This window comes from Scardinius erythrophthalmus (assembly GCF_964197995.2).
Source record: "Scardinius erythrophthalmus genome assembly, chromosome: 23".
In the NCBI taxonomy this organism is placed as follows: Eukaryota; Metazoa; Chordata; class Actinopteri; order Cypriniformes; family Leuciscidae; genus Scardinius; species Scardinius erythrophthalmus.
In genome coordinates, this window is record NC_138243.1 from 27,634,082 (window position 1) to 27,650,240 (window position 16,159).

Consider the following 16,159-nt stretch of genomic DNA (forward strand, 5'->3'; position numbering starts at 1 on the left):
TTGGACAGTGCATTGCATTAATACACAATGCATTAATAACCCCGGTGTCTGTGTGTTTCTCTCGCCCCGCAGTGACGCCTCTTACCCATATGATCCTGTCCCCTGGCAGCAAGGCCCCAATCAGCCTGCCGGCTCCCTCTCTGTGGTAACCACAGTGTGGGGGGTAACCAATCCTTCACCTAGCCAGGTAAGAAGGATTGATGACATCACTAGCTTGTTTACCTCAAAGCCGAGAAAGCACTGCATGTTCCTGGGATGTCCTAGTCATGTCTGGTTCTCAAACAAAACATTATTTTTCGTTTTAATTTTGTTGTTGCCAATGAATCAGCATTCAGAGTTGTTCTTGTTTAATTGAGAAATATAGTAATTAATAAATATTCAATTCTTATAAATCCTCCAATCTTTGAAAGAATGAATGAATAATTAAAAAAATGGGTTACACTTTATTTTAAAGTGTCTTTGTTACACTGTAATTATACATTTAAGTACTGAGTAATATTAAGTAACTACATGTACTTACTATAGGGTTAGGATTAGGGGTTGGTTTGGTTTAGGGTCAGTTGCATGTAATTATGCATAATTTATAGTTATTACTTTAGTAACTACATGTAACACATTTAATAATGACACTGTAAAATAAAGTGTTACCAAAAAATGTATTATTAATAAAAATCCCTGAATCAAAACATCATCTCTTTTAGTCATGTCCAACTCTTACTGTTACTTGGGAATATTTTGGGCATATTTTATTTTATCAATCAATAAATTCCACTAGAAACAAACCTTGTTGTATTATTTTAATTTAATACTGTGAAGCTGCTTTGATACAATCTGTATTGTGAAAAGTGCTATACAAATATACTTGACTTGACTTAACTTGATACTAGGGTTGGGTATCGTTTCATTTTTAGCGATTCCGATTCCGATTCTGCTTATCGAATCCGGTTCTTATCGATTCTTGTTTCCGATTCCAATATTTTTTGGAGGGAGAAAAAAAAGGGCAAATACTTGAAGAAAAAATATTTCTACCTTTTATTCTTGCCAATTTTAAGCAATAACCAATAAAATGGCTAAAGTGAAAGGAGTCTCTTCATATAAAGGTGTTGATTAGCCTACATTATTACTCCAGCAGTGTGGCAAAAAATCGACTGTTTTTTTTTTTTCATTTAATTATTTATTGAATTAGACTTGAGAGATTCGGTCAAAAACGGCGAATCATTCATTCACTAAACAAGTATTTATGAGACACTGAATTAATAGTGTTTGAATTAATTATTCAAACTATTTTTTTAAAAAATAGACTATTAGACTAATGATTTTAAGCCACATAGATTCCTGAATTAGGGACCGTTCACATATGGAAAAGCACGGCCGCGCCGCTTTCTCCTTCTTTCCACAAGCGCTTGCGCTCCCGTGGCGTCTGTCGTTGCTATGCAACCCAACCATACACTAGCTAATAGATATATTTATGGAGATGAGAAATAAAAACCCGCCCTGTTCAGATATGATCAGCTGTTCAGCCGAGCGTTTGATGTTACAGAAAGGTCGGTTGGTTTTTGTCACTTGACCTGCGCACCACTTGCGCCATTCTGAAAAATTGAGATTTTCATCTCGATGAGGCATAGGCGCGCGCGCCTGCAAAAACGAGTGCCACGCACCGTATGCTCGTCGCGCCCACGGCCCATGACGCTTCTATTATGAACGTGCTTGCCGCGCGCCTACATTTGAAATAACGGATAGTCAGGAATCGATAAGAGGAATCGAAATGCGTGCGTCTTATCGAATACCCGGTTTTTGGGAATTTGTTACCGGTTCTAAAATGGAACCGGTTCTCGATACCCAACCCTACTTGATACTAGTGAAATTTTACAATTTCAAAACCTCAGGAATAACTAAAATGTTAATAAACACACTACTTGTATTTAAAAAAAAAAAAAAAAAAAAATTAGATAATTGAACAGTGTGTTGTGAAAGTTAATATTGTGGCTTTATATACTGTATGGTCAGACACTCGCATGTGTCATTAGATTATTAACATTTTACCGAAATCAAGCTCAAATGGATTTCACTCACGAAACACAGTACAGGAGGTGTGGAGTTATGAGGTTTGAGGATCCAATGACGTCACAAGCTCTTTTTTAATGCTTTTTATTGGTTAAATATTTGCAAAACCCAAAGGCAGACGTAAAGGGAGACCAATAGCAATGATTTATGAAATAAAGGACAAAATATGGAGATATAAGGTTTCCACCCGAAAGGGATGATGTACGGTATTATTATTATTATAATAATATATTAAATGTAAGATATGTCAGCAAGTAATACCAAGTGTAAAATGTGTTTAATTACATTCATGACTGAGCTAAAAAAATTCTCTTTTCTCCAGGTTTTTGGTGCTCCCATGGGTCCAGGCGGAAACTCAGCCGGTGGTCACATGATGCCTGGCAACAGCCCGGGAATGAACTCCCCGCAGTTCATGAGCCAGCAGGGCTACCCCGAGCCCAACAAGGGCTACATGCAGCAGGGCATGTACGGCCGGCCCAGCGGGGGATACCCAGCCGGACCTGGATATGGGGGCAGGTGAGGGAAAGCAAATACTGTCCATGCGGTTTGCATTTATGAGTGTCTGTGTGATTGTGTGGCTGTATTTAGTCTCTGCTCCTCGTGGGAGTTGCGTGACGTGGGCAGTTAGTGGACGTCACCGCAGTGGGGGATGTGTGCGCTGTAATGTCCCACCCCTGCGCTGACTCAGAAACACACACTCACTCGGTTGCGTCCCTTAAGATCAATTTGCATCGCAATAAATCTTTTGAATCACTGACTCGGAGCAGTCGGCATCCTTGCTGCCACGACAACGTGAATAATCAGTTCCACTTACGCCACCTTCTACAAATATGCCGGGTCACATTTTCGAGCATTTTATAACATGAATGGGATGCTCTACATCTGTGGTTGTCAAACCTTTCCTGGGGACCCCCCTCCGTTTCACCTTTTGTTATGTCTCCCTCATCAGACACACCCAACTCAAGTCTTGCAGTCTGTACTAATGAGCTGATCAGTTGAATCAGGTGTGTTAGGTGAGGGAGACATGCTTAATGTGCATTGGGTCCCCAGGACAGGTTTGAGAACCACTGCTCTACATAACCTGTTTGTCTTCTCTTTAGTTACCCCAATAACGGAGGGGGTTCCCTCGGGATGCCGCCCCACGGAGTTCGTCCGCCCACCGACTTCACCCAAGCGGCCGCCGCTGCTGCCGTAGCCGCCGCCGCTGCCACGGCAACAGCCACCGCCACGGCAACAGTCGCTGCGATACAGGAGAAGCAAAACCAGGAGCTGAACTACGGTCCGGTAAGCGACCTGACTTATTTGTGTTCACGTTATATGCGGTTGACCTTTGTTGTTGTGAACTGCACTAAAGGGAAGGTCATTGGAATAGATCTCCACATGCTTGAATGTTTTGGAAATAAAGTGTCCCCTTGTTTAATATCTGTTGTTTTTTTTTTGTTTTTTTTTAAATGCTGTTAATCTGATCTTTTTCTTTTTTCTTTTTGTGGTTAATGCTTTGCACTCCACTTCAGCAGTCTTGTGTGACACACAGTAACCTCTGATTTCATTGCGCTCAAATCGCCCCCTGCTGGACGAATGCGGATAAACGAGCCCTGATTCCAAAAACATGGCTTTAATTATTGCAACAAAAAAAAAAGCAAAGTATTTTCCCCTCATTTTTCCAGCAGATTTCATATGCCGTCTGTCTGCCTTGGTTTAGATGGCAGACATCATGGCCACACAGGACTTTGATTGTTTACGGTGGTGACCTAGTTGCCGTTTCCCTTTCATGCCCAGGGCCCGACGGCCATAAGTCACGGCAGCAGGCACGTCTCCAGCCATTGTTACCCAACGCTGGTTCTGATGGGTGTGGATCTCTGTGTTGTTTTGCTCTACAGATGGGTGGTGCTTCCTCTTACAACACCCAGTTCCTGTCGCACTCTGGACCCCGTGGGCCGCCCGGCATGGCCCCCTCCGGGATGGTCGGCTCCAGACCTCCTTCTATGGGACCCATGTACACACAGCAGGGCCAGAGGTTGCCACAGCATCCCGTCTACCAAGGAGGCCAGCAGGGTCCTCCACGTCACCAGCAGGGCTTGAAACGCCCCTACAACTCCGATGTGAGTGGAGACTCACTCTTCACCAGCTTGACCTTTCAGATGTCACAGTACAAGCTAATATTTTTCAAATGGCTTTTTGTTAGGGTCAATATTACAAACTAGATGTTTAAGACAATCTGTCTGAGGACTCAACATGATAAAACCTAATTTAAAAGTCTAAAAATATGAGCATAGTGCTGAAAACTTGCTTCAATCCTGGAATGACTGTTGATGTTTTCTCACAGGGATTTCCGGGACAGCAGTACGGTCCCGGTATGGGAGCTGGGAGCCCGTACCCAGGCCAGCCCATGCAGTACCATCCTGGACCACAGCGGTCCGCTCCTTCCCCGTCTTACCCAACCCACCGAATGCCCCTCCAGCAACCCAATATGGGCCAGTATCCTGCAGGACCAGGAAACCCCAGCCAGTACTACAAGGTACAAAGATCAGTATTGCTCATACATACAGTTATTATTTGGAAAAAAAGCCCTGCTATAATTAAGACACTTCAAATCAATTTAGGTACTTTCTGAACGTTATAGTCATATTTTTCTGTTCGAAAGCTATCAGAAAGCTTTCACTTGCAAATCGCAACACATCGCCGGCTGCTTGCAGTATCATGTTTCCCAAAGAACAGGTTCCTTTTGTCCGTATTAGTGACAAACAAGCTGCCGTTTTTCGAGAAACACACTGGCATTTGATACTGACGAATACAGCAATGAACTTTAAACAGGCAACTAGTCGTGAAAAGATTTTTTGGTAGTACCAGTGAAACCCGAACCAACCCAGGTGGTTTAAATTCCATTCTGGGTTTGGAATTACAGCGGTAGATTATCACCATTGTCATACCGCTGAAGTGTGCACTTTAACATTTCCAAAACATAGTGTGCCTTACTATGCTGGGGAATGCAGATCCAAATTTTAAATATAAGATGTTAGATACCTCTTATGGCTACTTTCTAATGAATGCATTGCAATGAGCTCTCTAAACTTGTGCTTAACCGGGGGTTGGGTTGACTCACTCTGTTTTAAGTCTGATGTTGAAAGAGTTGTTTGCTTAACAGGCGGACCAGTTTAACGGACAGGGCAACAGCCACAACAGCCTGTCCTCAGGAGTGACGGGACCTGGGTACACCACCTTCAACCAGGCCACCGTCAACGGGGTTGGTGTCCTCTCTTGCATGCATGTGTGTTTGGTGAAACATGAGTCAGTAGGAACTGCCTGTTAATATTTCACCATTTCGTGAGCGCCACGATTGGACTTTGGCAGCTGGGGTCCAAACTCCACACAGCTGAATCTGTTTTTGCAGAGTATCGGTTATGAAAATCTGACTGTAAAGATAATTTGGCCTCAGCTTGTAAAGCCTTCGCACGTGTCTTGTTTTTTTCCACAGCCCGGACGTGCGATGCCAGGATATCCCAGCTCTCCTCTCCCAGGAAACCCCACTCCTCCCATGACCCCCGGCAGTTCGATTCCGTATATGTCCCCTGGTCAAGACGTCAAATCGCCCTTCCTCCATGACGTCAAACCCAATATCAACTCTCTGCAGCCCCCTACAGGTAACACAGAGCACTGCATGTAAGACAACACCCCTCCTATCTCTGGAATCCTTGTTTATAGTTCTCTGTGATGTGAATGGAAATAAAAAAAGTTTAATTGTCAAATTAAATGTTTATCACATGGGGAGAAGTTTTTTTTCCCCTCTTTCCTCTCATAAGAAGAAAACGCAGTCATATAATGCTGTTTTATTCCACATAAGGGCAGTGTTGTGTTAGTATTATTTATATGCCATATAATATTTATATTATTAAAAAAAAAAATTAAGTTTTAGTTTTTTTTTTAACTTTTTTTAATATTTATTTAGCTTTAATTTATTTTTATTTCAGTTTTTATTTTTATTAATTGTATTACTTCAACTTAATTTAATTCACTTAGCTGCCAAGGATTCATTTCAATATTTTATTTTAAAGTAACGATTTTTAATAGTTTTCGCTTAGTTACTAATAACAACACTGCAAAAAAGGATTTTCCCCATCATGTTGGCCTCCATGTTGAGATCACATGACCACTTGATCCACTAGTATCCTCATTTCTGAAACCCCCTATTATGAGATGCTATCTGTTGTGGAATAAATAATGCATGACAAATGCACCTGTGAAGTAAGGTATTATGACATTGTTCACTTTACAAGAAGCTAGAATTGTGTCAGCAAAATTTGTATCATCCAGAGAAACATAATGAAAAGAAAAAAAAGTCCTTTTGAACATTTAAGCCATTATAGTATTTACTAACTTTAGGCTCCATCTCGAATTTTCGGAAAATTTTTGTTGTCTCTTTCCCACTTTGCCTTTGTTTCTTGCCAGATTAAAAACCATGTGGCACCTCAGTAACTGAAACTCTGCTCTTCTGTCTGTAGGAAACCCCAGTGATGACCTGCGTCTGACCTTCCCTGTACGGGACGGGGTGGTGTTGGAGCCCTTCAGATTGGAGCACAACCTGGCCGTCAGCAACCACGTCTTCCAGCTGCGAGACTCCGTGTATAAGACTCTAATGATGAGGTCAGAGTGCAACATCTGTCCCTTGCAGTGTTTGTGAGTGTTTAAAGGGGAACTTGGCAACTATTTCAACTTAATAAAACCGTTTAGAAATCATTTGGATGGTTAAATAACCTGTTCTGGTGAAAATGGTGACTTTGGTGAAAGTTTTTTCTGGTGAAAATGGTGAAGTCTCGTGAGAAGCGAGAACGAGAAAATCAGCGAAGAAATAGCTAGAGTTGCCAAGTTCCCCTTTAATGTGTCAGTGTGTTCGCATTCAATATTTAACCTTGCTCATCGTGTGTTTAACAGGCCTGATCTGGAGCTGCAGTTTAAGTGTTATCACCACGAAGACCGGCAGATGAACACCAACTGGCCGGCGTCGGTGCAGGTGAGCGTCAACGCCACGCCTCTCACCATCGAGCGCGGGGACAACAAGACCTCCCACAAACCTCTATACCTGAAGCATGTGTGTCAGCCAGGACGCAACACCATCCAGATAACGGTCACAGCCTGCTGCTGTGTAAGTACAGAGATTCACGTCGCACATTCTCTTCTAGTTAATTACAAACAGCCCGACTAATACGTGTTTCATATGGGTCAGTGTTCATTTCCTGTTTCTTTTTTCCACGTAGTCTCATCTGTTCGTGCTGCAGCTGGTCCACAGGCCGTCTGTGCGCTCCGTGCTTCAGGGTCTGATGAAGAAACGGCTCCTGCCAGCGGAGCACTGTGTCACTAAGAGTGAGTAATGCCGTGATCTCTTGCACAGACACTAAAATCCAGAAGATTGAGGGCAGTAGGATATGATTTTAAGTATTTAAAATTCTTTAATTCAGCAAGGACACATTGACTTGATCAAAATGACTATGAAGTTACATAAGATTCTATTTCAACTAAATGCTATTTCTTTTTAACTCTTAATTAATCATCAAAAAAAGAATCCTGAAAAAATGTATCATGGTTTTCACAAAATATTGATATCAGTATTTTCAATATTGATAATAAAAATAAATGTTTATCAGCATATTAGAATGATTTCTGAAGGATCATGTGACACTGAAGACTGGAGATGTTTAAAATTCAGCTTTGATCACAGGAATAAATTCACAATATTACTGTTTTTCTGTATTTTTGATCAAATAAATGCAGCCTTGGTGAGCAGAAGAGACTTTTAAAAACATTTAAAACATTTACCGATCATCCTTCTTATCTTCTTCCACAGTTAAGAGGAACTTCAGTAGCGGTACCATCCCAGGAACTCCCGGCCTTAACGGCGAGGACGGCGTGGAACAGACGGCCATCAAGGTCTCGCTCAAGTGTCCGATCACCTTCCGGCGCATCCAGCTTCCTGCCAGGGGCCACGACTGCAGACACATACAGGTGATGAGGCCTGAAGTTTTAATCACATGACATCATAAAGTGAGTTTCTGTGGTAAATAACGTCTTTGTTTGTCCATAGTGCTTTGACCTGGAATCGTACCTGCAGCTCAACTGTGAGAGAGGAACTTGGCGTTGTCCTGTGTGCAAGTAAGAACCTTCTTCCCCTCTTGCTTTTTATCTTCATTATATTTTTGATATTTTAAAACTAAGAAAATGATTGCACGATTTATCCATACCGTAGTAGTTGTCTGACGATATTACAGATTTTGGGGATTTATTATGTATGCACAATTCTTTCTTTTTTTTCATATAACGCTCACTTACAGTTATTTCAAACTCTAAATTTATTAACAGTGCTAAATGTAATCTTTAACAAATCTCAGAATAAATATAACTAAACATTCTAACAGTTAAACTGATTAATTTGAGTTTTTATTAGTTTTTTTATTTATTTAGACAAATTTTTACATTTATTTTAACAAATATTTATTAATATAATTGTATTAATAATAATATTAAAATATTATTTAATTCATTATTTGAATATTATTTTTTTTTTTTTTTGCCCATTATTAGCCATAACATGAAAATAATTATTGGCTTATCCACCTGTATAATATCATATTGCATATATCCCTAAAAAATGTGTTTCACTTGGTATATAGCAGACATACTTGTACAGTTTTACAAACTCATTTGTTCCTTGCAGTAAAACAGCTCTTCTGGAGGGGCTAGAAGTGGACCAGTACATGTTGGGCATTCTGATCTATATCCAGAAGTAAGTTTCTGTGCAATAATGTCACCTCTGTAGCCTCTAAACTGTGATTTGGAAAATACATATATCCTAAATTATACTTTTATCAGTTGTAATCTGCCAGTCGTACTTCGTACAGACCGTACATGGACTGTTTGCTGACCATGTGAAGTGTACTGCACACAAAAATGGCAAGATCTGGGTGAAATAGGCCTATCCAGTATGATAGGCTGGCATCTACCCAATTTCCCAGAGTCAGAGTGCACAGATTGTTGTTTACAAATTCCCTGGCTGTTTTAACAAGCATTTCCAAGGAAGAACTGGCTGCGTCATTTTCCAAAATGGCATTAGTATCACAAGTATTGTCCAGTTTGCTGTCAGTTGATTTATGTAGTGGTCAGGCATCCCCTTCCTGTCTAAGTGAAGGCTTCTTGGCCAAAATAAACTGCAGTGTGTTCTGTATTTTCAGTTTTTAACTTCTTTCTCCTTGTGTTTAGTTCGGACTATGAGGAGATCACCATTGATCCGGTGTGCAGCTGGAAGCCAGTCCCGGTGAAACCAGACCTGCATATTAAAGAGGACCCAGACGGCCCTGCCCTGAAACGCTGTCGCACCCTGAGCCCTAGTCATATGATCTTGCCCAGCGTCATGGAGATGATTGCAGCTTTGGGCCCGGCCTCCTCGCCCTACCAGTCTCTGCCACAAGGTGGCAGCAGCAGCACGCCTGATTATCCCAGCCAAGGTGTGTGACGCATCTGATTGTAAAGGCCTCATAAGACCACAAAAGCATTTATGTGCTTATAAAAATGTTATTATTGAATACTCTGCTTTGGAGTCATACTAGATTTTGATGAAGTGCATTTTGACCTCCAGTTAATCAACATTGTCGCGTATCTTTCAGGTGGCTCAGGATACTCTAACCAACCAGGCTTTTCGGACTTTCCCAATGCCCCTGGCACACCGACCCTTGGGGAGTTTTCCTCCGGGCCGCCCCCACTGTCCTACCAGTCTGACCTGCCGAGTGGGCTCCTTACCCCAGAAAAACCTGTGGGACACCCGATGTCAGGACAGGTGGGCTTTCCTGTAAATACAATTTTACCATTAGGGATTGATAAAGTATGTCTGTCCTTCTGTCTGTCTGTCTGTCTATTCATTAGGGCTGCACAATATATCGAAATATCGTAAATGCACGTATTGCAATATGCATCTGAATGATTTTAATATGCTACTTCAAAAAGTTGTGTAAAGTTTTAGGTACCAGAGAACAGACTGGGTACGCGACTGTTACTTACGTATGACTTGCTTGACATTTAAAAAGAGTTAAGCGCAGAAAACACACACCTGTGTCTGACACACACCTGAAGCACGCACACAGAAAGCTGCCTCTCTGACAGTGTGCGATCCCGAATTCAGTTCTCTTTCGTGGCTTATTGCACTGGAACGGTCCAATACATACGCCGGTTGTGGAGAGTATTCATGTAAACACAGTCGATTATGTCTTAAGTGAACGTACAACAGTTGGGAAAGAATTCAGATGTGTCATTAGGATGCTTGCATTATGTCTTAAAATTTCAGCAGCCTAAAACACAATAGAAAAGTTTCAAATCACTAACTGCTGTTGACTGAATAACTTTTGTAGCTTTAATATGAATCAATGTATATTTAATTCGTGTGACTATGCAGTGTTTTAGTTTTACATTTGTTTATTCCTTTTCTGGATTGTTTCATACTTGAATGCTACTGTTAAATAGATTTAATGTAGGCCTATCTGAAAAACATAAATCACTGTTTATTTCATTTGTATCTTTGGTATTTAACTAAATTTTTTAGGTTTTTTTTGTTACATTGATGTTAAAATGGCATTCTCAGATTTGTGACATTTACTTTTTATATAATGCTAAAACACTGATGTTCACTTTTAGTTGTAGTGATGCTTTCTTTTCCCAGAAAGAATGTGAAACATATATTGGTTATATAATTTTCAGTTTTTAAATATAATTTAAATTGATTTTATACACTTTAAGCAATATCGTATCGCATGTCGAATATCGCATTATTTAACAAGTTATCGCATATCGCATTTTTCTTCAATATCGTGCAGCCCTACTATTCATCTGTCTATCCTTCTGTCTGTTTATCTGTCTGTCTGTCTGCTGTGCATCTGTCTATATGTCTATCCATCTGTCCAACTATTAGAGGTCGACCGATTGATCGGTTTTGCCGATTAATCGGCACCGATAACTGATTGCTAGAACAATCAGTTATCGGCAAAAATCAATACCGATATTTTTTCCGGGTTGCGTCCGTTGCTGAAGCGGCTGAGAAGGATCCGTTGTCATTATACAGTACGAAAACGGCCTCTAGAGGCGAAATAAAAACTATCACTGACGCCTCGTGGAGTAGTTTTGACACGCGAGACTGCGCGCTGCACGGAGCGGGACGTTTCAGATGCAGATTTAAAGCATAGACAACGAAACGGTATGTATACAGTACACTACACCACATGTTTTCATATCATTATATATTTGTTGACTAGATGCTGCATTAGTAGAGAAAGAACAGCAGTATATTTGCCGTCGAGGCTGAGAGGACGCTAACATTAGTTGTAACTCAAACGGTTAAAAACGTGTGACAAAAATACACGTAAATCTGACTCAATTGTTTAGTGTCACAATATATCAATATTCAAAGCTAGTGACGTTAGAAAGCAAATTGATATGTTCATGCAGCTGACAGAAACAAATAAGAAATGCATCCAATTTCTGTTATTTTTTTATCATCATACAAGCAAATATGTGAAAGTATACATATGCATATTTCAATGCTAAGGCCTTTGTGTAGACGTTTAAAAATGGCCATCTTTTAGCATGACTGTTTAGAATTATATGAAATTGTAACACTTTACAATAAGACTCCATCTGTAACATTCACTAAGGCTGATAAATGCTGTAGAAGTATTTTTCATTGTTAGATCATTAATTTCAACATTTACTAATACATTTTAAATGTTCAAATTGTATCTGTTAACACTATGAACTAACATGAATGATCAAGGTATAATTAACATTAATATTTAACATTCATATATATACATTTATATAGTATTTGTCATGTAATAAGTTCATAAAAATTTTGTTGTAAAGTTCAGCACTAGTTTACTTGGAGTATTTTGTTAGTTTTCATTCAGTATGTATCAGTAAAACGGCCAGGAGTGTGTTTCCCGAACGCATCGTTAGCCAACTATGGTCGCAAGTTCTGTCGTTATCAGCATAGTTCAACGAGTTGGTGTTTCCCGAAACCATAGTTCTAATGAACATTCGCAGATAGCATCGAAAGTTGTGTGGTTGGAACCTGTGGTTAGAAGCAGAGTTTCTTTGCATGACATGTGGACTCAATAAATCCTTATCTTGAGCAAAATAAGCAATCTGACATTCAGTACATTCTGTATCTTTTATTTAGAATACATACAAATGCCATTTACGTCTTTAGTTTGTCAAGAGATTTAAAGCATCGTTTTTGAAGAGTGCGCATGTGCGAACGTGCTCTGGTACGCAAGAACGAGCTTATGATTGAATCTGGAAATAAAGCAAAATAAAGTAAAATTTGAAATTGTTCTCAGATGCCATGTCTGTAATTTATAGCAAAACATCTAGCGTTAATTAGATCTCAAACAGATTCATTAAAAGTAGTTATTACTCTCAACACCTGCGTGACATCATTAACCAACGTGGTTGAACGACCAATTTGCGCCAATATGGTTTCGGGAAACAGTCGTGACTAGCTAGTTGATTTCTTCAACGATGCATCGTACTATGGTAGTGTAGCAGATAGTTAAGTCACTCTACGGGAAACACACCCATGTGCGTTCCAACCTAGTTCTCGTTATCGGCAAAATACACTATCGGGCGACTTCTACTATCTATCCGTCTGCCAGTCTGTCTATCCATCTGTTTGTCTGTCTATCCATCTATCTCTATCTGTCTGTCTATCCATCTGTTTATCTGTCTGTCTGTTGCCAGCTAACTTGCAGATGAAAGCCTAAAAGGAAATAATCATGTAGATCCATAAATTCATTTACCTATATGATATGAAGCTAGTTTGCTGCATGTATTGTGCTGAATGGATACCCAAATGTCTTTTACTGGCCTCTTGGTTTCTGTCATCCACGTATGTCATTGCATATAAGAGCTATTGAAGCACTATCACTCGCAGCTGCTGCTTTTCCCACCCCATCACACCCGCTCCTAACCAAGACAAGCCACTTCAAATTACTGTGCAGTGTGTTCCAGCTTCACTGACCGTCTCTTTTTCTCTTTACACTTTCCCTTCCTTAATAAAGATGTCCCACTCTAGCCGCATGGACCCTTCCCACAATCCCCTTCAACAGCAGCAACAACAGCAGCAGCAACAGCAGCATCAAGCTCTCCATGGTAACTCCGGCATGGGTGGCCCCGGGGGACCCATGCACTCCCGCAACTCCTCCCAGAATCCCCGGATGCACACAGACAGCTTTGGGCTGGGGGGCCCCGGGGGACCTGGCGACGTTCCAGAGCCGCCACTTGATGTAAGTCAGAATCAGTCATCTATTCCAGATCAAACAGTCATGATTTTTGGCCATTTGAGCTAAGAGGTCTGCTGAGAATCTCAATCGAACGCCCACGTTCAGTTTTACTCCGCGTACATCCACCACCAACTTATAATGATTTCCTTGCCAACCGTTCCTGCTTAATTTAGGTCCCATTTTTGCAATTCGTCACGTTTAAAACTTTTGGATAATGGTCATCCCCACATCTGCTTTGGGATGCATGTTTATTTATCAACTATTTTGGATAATGTCATTTTGGTTTCAACTATCAGTAATAGTTTTCTACTCTAAAGGTGCGGTCACATTGCTCAGTGAAATTCCATGGGAGAAATACCAAGTTCAGTCATGAAACTCTTTATGTGCGATTCAGTACCCAATCAATCACTTCTTAATATCTACAGTCGCCTTTATATTCCGGTCTGACCAGATGGTGCTCAGTTTGTGCACAATGCCTATAGTCCCTCTCCGCCCCAGCATCACTTCTCTAGATATGCTACTTCTAGATCTTTTATCCCTTTACTATAATACATGTTTTACTATAATACACACAAGTCTCAGCAGCTGCATGATTTGTTCTCTGCATTTCTTGTGGTTTGGCAGAGCGAGTGTGTGTACTCACTCTGCTGTCACAGTAGCAGATCTAATCTGCCAAAACCAAAGCTTTTTACATTTACAATTATATTTCTCATTAATAAAATGTCTTACAAACTACTACTTAAATCCAGTCATTCCATTAGGAATCAGTTTCGCCTGAGGGCGAAGATGATCACAAATTCTGCTCATGTTAATGTTGGTCACGCTAATTTGCTGCGCTGACTGACAGAAAGCTGCTTGGTTTGAACGTGACTTCTGTGTGAGCTGTGATTAGTGCATCTCTACGCCATTGACCCTAGTCAATGTTTTTGCTTGCAAAATTTTGCTGAACTTATGCTAATGTGACATCACCTTTAAAGGGGCGGTCACACTACGCTTATCATTCCATTCATACGCACGTGAATGCTGGAGAGCTTCGCATTTCGGCCCGTGATGAACTCTGACCTGTGAATTCATATCACGTGTCAGATGTGTGACCAATAGAAGTTCGATATTCGACTTGGCTGAATTAGAAGAATGCAAATTTTTTGCGATAAAGTGGAGTAGATTGTATATTTTTACTCTCTAGATTTATTATTATTTGTTATGTTGAATTTATGTTTACAAAAAAGACGTCGCAGAGTAGAAGTTTCACATGCTCAAAGTCTAACGTGACCATGACTTGCATGCAAAAACTGCAAATGGGCCTATGATTATTTGAAAGGTTCTCTGATTCAGATTTTTTATTAATTAATTGCTGCAAACAGTTCAATTAAGTATATGTTATTAATAACTGTATTTCTACCTTCAAATCAGAAAACTATAATCTAATTTAATCCTGCGATAATGCAGGCCTCTAATTTTGACAGTAGTTTATAGGTAAATATTTCAGAATGTTTATTAATGTCTTTTGAAAAGCCAACTAATGTTGAATTTATCATTACGATTATAAGCTGAGAGTTTTGCCACAGGCCGATCCTTAACCTCGCACTTCCCTTTTTGTTTTCCAGCTCCTCCCAGAGCTGACAAACCCAGATGAGCTGCTGTCCTACTTGGGTCCTCCCGACCTTCCCAACAACAGTAACGATGACCTGCTCTCTCTGTTCGAGAGCAACTGAGCCCCTTCTCCCTCTTATTCATCACCGTCCGTCCACCAGACAGCCTCCCCAATCCCGCACACTCCCGGCTCGTCGAGGGGAGGTCTGGGAAACGTAACAGATATCCGATTGCGTCTTTGCACTGTTTCCTTCTGAGACTGGAATGCAGTGACTCATGGGAAGGTGCAACGAAGATCTTTTTTTTTCTTTTCTTTTTTTTCTTCCTCCTGTGACAATGTTATTGTTCGTCTGCTTCTCTGAACTCTGTCGAGACTTTATTGTGAATTTCAGTTTGAAAGAATTCCTGCTCTCTCGAATCACTTGTAGAAAGACGCCTCATCTCACATCAGACTTGTGTGGTGTAAATGACATTCTGTGTGTGTGTGTGTGTGTGTGTGTGTGTGTGGAGGGGGGGCGGGGGTCAAGTCATTGTTTGTTTTTCATTGCAGCTCCTGTTTTAAATCTAAATTAGATGAGGGACTAACGTCAGTGCTGATGTAAAGTACTACACTTCAGAAATAACACGGGGAAAGCCAAAGTGTCTCACTTCTGTTGGAACTTGAAAAGCAAACATGGCTATACTTAATTCTCTTAATAAACAGGCAGGCTTAAGTTTTTCTTTCTTTTTTTTTTTTCCTTTTTTTTCTCCCAAAGATGACCACAAAGCTAGCTCCATGTGATGTAACATGGTTTTAAACCACAAATGACTTAATCTTAAATGTACTTGACTTGGAGACCTCAAGTGTAGCCTTTTTTCCTTTTAAACATGCTAATAGAGGCAATCACAATGTGTCAGACCTTAAACAGTAGCATTAAAGAAGTGCACTATGACATTTTGCACACCATGTGTTTGCCAACACACGAAGGAAATTGAAGGCGAAGAATCAGTCATCTTTTGTGACACCCACACAAATACGCACACCTCAAGCCACACGGTGTGTGTGTGTTTTGGCACAAACTCATGCCAACAGACTAATTTAATGCCACACCCTGCTCTCTGTTTTCGTCTGTCTCGTTAGTTTTTTTCCCCCCTATGTTCTTTTTAAAAACAGTCTTCCTCCCCTGTGGATTGAGGCCACGATGTCTGTG

The 16,159-nt window shown here is 40.6% G+C and overlaps 1 protein-coding gene across 2 annotated transcripts in view; it reads left to right on the forward strand.

Annotated features, from left to right (window-relative positions):
• Positions 1 to 16,159, forward strand: part of LOC308683959 (peptidyl-prolyl cis-trans isomerase-like) — a 52,468-nt gene that overhangs the window by 31,967 nt on the left and 4,342 nt on the right. Inside the window, exons 3-19 of one of the 2 annotated variants that reach the window (XM_081354883.1) lie at positions 73 to 187; positions 2,387 to 2,580; positions 3,165 to 3,348; positions 3,945 to 4,166; positions 4,391 to 4,582; positions 5,210 to 5,308; positions 5,540 to 5,705; positions 6,564 to 6,705; positions 6,994 to 7,204; positions 7,317 to 7,422; positions 7,904 to 8,061; positions 8,141 to 8,208; positions 8,771 to 8,839; positions 9,313 to 9,557; positions 9,717 to 9,886; positions 13,155 to 13,379; positions 14,984 to 15,687. In XM_081354883.1, the coding sequence (XP_081211009.1) occupies positions 73 to 187; positions 2,387 to 2,580; positions 3,165 to 3,348; positions 3,945 to 4,166; positions 4,391 to 4,582; positions 5,210 to 5,308; positions 5,540 to 5,705; positions 6,564 to 6,705; positions 6,994 to 7,204; positions 7,317 to 7,422; positions 7,904 to 8,061; positions 8,141 to 8,208; positions 8,771 to 8,839; positions 9,313 to 9,557; positions 9,717 to 9,886; positions 13,155 to 13,379; positions 14,984 to 15,091 (2,674 nt within the window). In that variant the 3' untranslated portion in view covers positions 15,092 to 15,687. Of the gene's footprint in view, positions 1 to 72; positions 188 to 2,386; positions 2,581 to 3,164; positions 3,349 to 3,944; positions 4,167 to 4,390; positions 4,583 to 5,209; positions 5,309 to 5,539; positions 5,706 to 6,563; positions 6,706 to 6,993; positions 7,205 to 7,316; positions 7,423 to 7,903; positions 8,062 to 8,140; positions 8,209 to 8,770; positions 8,840 to 9,312; positions 9,558 to 9,716; positions 9,887 to 13,154; positions 13,380 to 14,983; positions 15,688 to 16,159 lie in introns of those variants that run through there. The other variant, XM_081354882.1, reaches the window with a different exon arrangement.